Genomic DNA, 2650 nt, shown 5'->3' with positions numbered 1-2650 from the left:
TAAAATGATGCAAGAAAAATATCCCTTTATTTATTTTTCAAAACGATATTGCGACTTTTCAATCTATGCGAAATATCCCTTAAAAACGATAAAAAAAAATACAGATTTTTGTATGGTTGTTTTCATATTTAAGTCGAAGTCACTCTTTCATAAACATTTTTGTATACTTTGTTTTGATAAAACAGGAGATAGTACATGAAATTTCTAGGGTCATCCTCATTTTTATGCTAATAGTAGAAAATTAACTCTTTTTTTTTTCAAAAAGAATAAAGAAGATAGGATAATTAATTAATACATATAGCATCTCTCAAAATATAAATTTTATATATAATGAAATTCAATAACCCGTGCAATTATTAGTAATGATAACCAAGATTTAAATCCCAAACTAACAAAAATAAATATAGCATGATTATGAAAAGTATAGGATACCCTATATCAATTAATTAATAATTTAGTACCTTAGGGTTTTGTAAAGTTCAACCTCATGAATCTAAAACTCTCTAGCTAAGGATCAACGGTTGTCCTCCTGTCATCACCGGTCAATCCTCTAGGTAAAGATTGTTGAAACTGATGATGCCCATGTAAACCGATGATTTGGTCGTAGTTATTATTATTATTACTATTGTTGTTGTTTGCGGTCGGTGTTCTTAAGTAATCAACCACTTGTTGTTGTTGTTGTGGCTGTTGTTGATACTGGCTGCTGATGTTATTACTTGGAAAGAACTGATGATGATGATAATTATTATTATTATTATTACTATTGGCACCGCCGCTGTTGAAAGGGTTGATCCCGTAATTACTGAGTGATTGATACTTGGATAGTTCCGATTTGGCACATGATAGATCGATCTGGAGCTGTCGGAGCTGGTGTTGGAGGAGAGAGATTACTCCGACACAACCGTAGACTGGGTCGCGGAGACGCATGTCGGCTTCGTATGCTAGCGAGTTCACGGCGTCTTCCCGTTGGTGGGGATGAAGTTCGTTGAGAAGCTTTGTAACGTTGCTAGCTCCGAACACTTTGTGAACGTTTGCAAATTTTTGTGGCTGGTCGGGAGGGAAATAGGGCGCGAAAACGCACTCTGGCTGGCATTTTCGGCGGAGGAATTTGCATGCGGCGCAGGGGGAGCTGGTTGATGAGGAAGAAGACATGTGTATAGTTTTTTTTTTCTTTTTTTGTTATGGTATATGATGAAGATTGAAGATCTGGATCAGCTAACGAGGAGCTCTCCTGACAAAAGAAAACATTCAATTATATACATAGAGATCTGTTAGGGAGAGAAATAATGAAGAGATTTATGATTATTAAGGTTATATATTGTACTAAACATACTATAATTTTGCAATCTTCCCAAAAATATAGACTATATAGACTAGTGAAATGTTTAATATTGAGTCCATGAAATAAATGAAACTATCTTTTTGATAGTTGTTGACAAAGCATACCTCTTTCCACGATTTGCTTTTGCAAGAATATATTTGAGTGGTAAGGGTAGAGGATCACAAAATTCAAGTTATTAGGGTTTTGTGGGGAAGAAGAGAGGAGAGAGAAAGTAGGAAGAAGAAGATGAAGATGATGATGATGAGGGTTTTAATTACCAGCTGGTTTTGAAGATCGGATCTCGTGTATGTGTATGTATGTATGAATGAACATTACAATGAAAATAAATAATGGGGGCCCATTATTTCTTACTCTCGCTCTTCCCTAGGCAGCATCACTCATTCACTATGTGAGAGAGAGAAAGAAAGAGAGAGATGTTGCTTGAATTTCATCCAATGTCAAAGACCCATATTCTAAGGAAGCTTTAAAGTTAGTTCATGTGCCTATAAAGAAGAGATTTTTAGCCATAACATTCATAACCCTATAAATGAATTATGAAAAATAATATATATATATATAGGTAGCTATATATGTATAAATAATGATGAATTAACAAGTTTTGATATTGGTGTAGGTTCTTGTTAATCAATAATCAATCTCACATAGAAAAAAATAGTTAATGAAAATAAATATTTGTCAGGGAAGGAAACATTAATTAATACCCATCAATGAATGAATGAATATGTTTGGTGGCTGATCAAAATCCTTGTGTCTCGATTTCTTCGGTCAAATCTCTTTCTTTAAAAGATGGAGATGATGAATAATAATATTAGCTCGGATCTTGCGAAACCTTTTTGAAGCTTTTCAAACTCCTGCCCTTTTGTCTCCTGTTTCAAAGCTTCTTTATTTTTTTCTCTCTCTCTGAAAGCTGCAAACAGTGAGTGAATGAACGAGTTAGTGTGAGAATCGTCTAGTCTACAGAAGTAGGAGGGGACAAAGCAGATTGATCCTTTTATTTTCCTGTACAGTGGGACTTGGACTATTCACCTTTTTGAATGGAGAAGAATTTATGGGGATATTTGTCTATGCCAGACTACAAAACCCTTTTTTTTTTTTCTATTATTCTTTTTTTAACATATATATTTAAAACCATCTCACTCAAATTTTTTAAAAAATTGACTCATACTAGTTACTATATTATTAATTTGTGATAAATATATATAAATCACCTAATTAGAGTTTGTTTGATTATTTGTTATTTGAGGGTTTTTTTTTTATATAGTTTTGTCTAAAATAAATGTTTTTATTTTGCTTTTTAATTTGTTTAAT

General features: G+C 32.9%; 1 protein-coding gene across 3 annotated transcripts; it reads right to left on the bottom strand.

The window, feature by feature from the left end:
* Window positions 1-331: 331 nt before the first annotated feature.
* Window positions 332-2278, bottom strand: LOC124935486 (protein ASYMMETRIC LEAVES 2). Of its 3 annotated transcripts, none has more exons than XM_047475927.1 (2): window positions 2044-2278; window positions 332-1231 (listed from the first exon to the last, which is right to left on the bottom strand). In XM_047475927.1, exon 2 carries the CDS (start codon window positions 1150-1152, stop codon window positions 508-510), a length of 645 nt encoding a protein of 214 aa, XP_047331883.1. In that variant the 5' UTR covers window positions 1153-1231; window positions 2044-2278; the 3' UTR covers window positions 332-507. The 3 variants fall into 3 exon arrangements, with proteins under 3 accessions (XP_047331883.1, XP_047331890.1, XP_047331876.1); XM_047475934.1 differs by lacking the exon at window positions 2044-2278 and adding an exon at window positions 1600-1854; XM_047475920.1 differs by lacking the exon at window positions 2044-2278 and adding an exon at window positions 1447-1590.
* Window positions 2279-2650: the final 372 nt, after the last annotated feature.

Source organism: Impatiens glandulifera, chromosome 1 (assembly GCF_907164915.1).
Source record: "Impatiens glandulifera chromosome 1, dImpGla2.1, whole genome shotgun sequence".
NCBI classification, from domain to species: Eukaryota; Viridiplantae; Streptophyta; class Magnoliopsida; order Ericales; family Balsaminaceae; genus Impatiens; species Impatiens glandulifera.
This window is presented reverse-complemented; position numbering and strand designations above follow the sequence as displayed.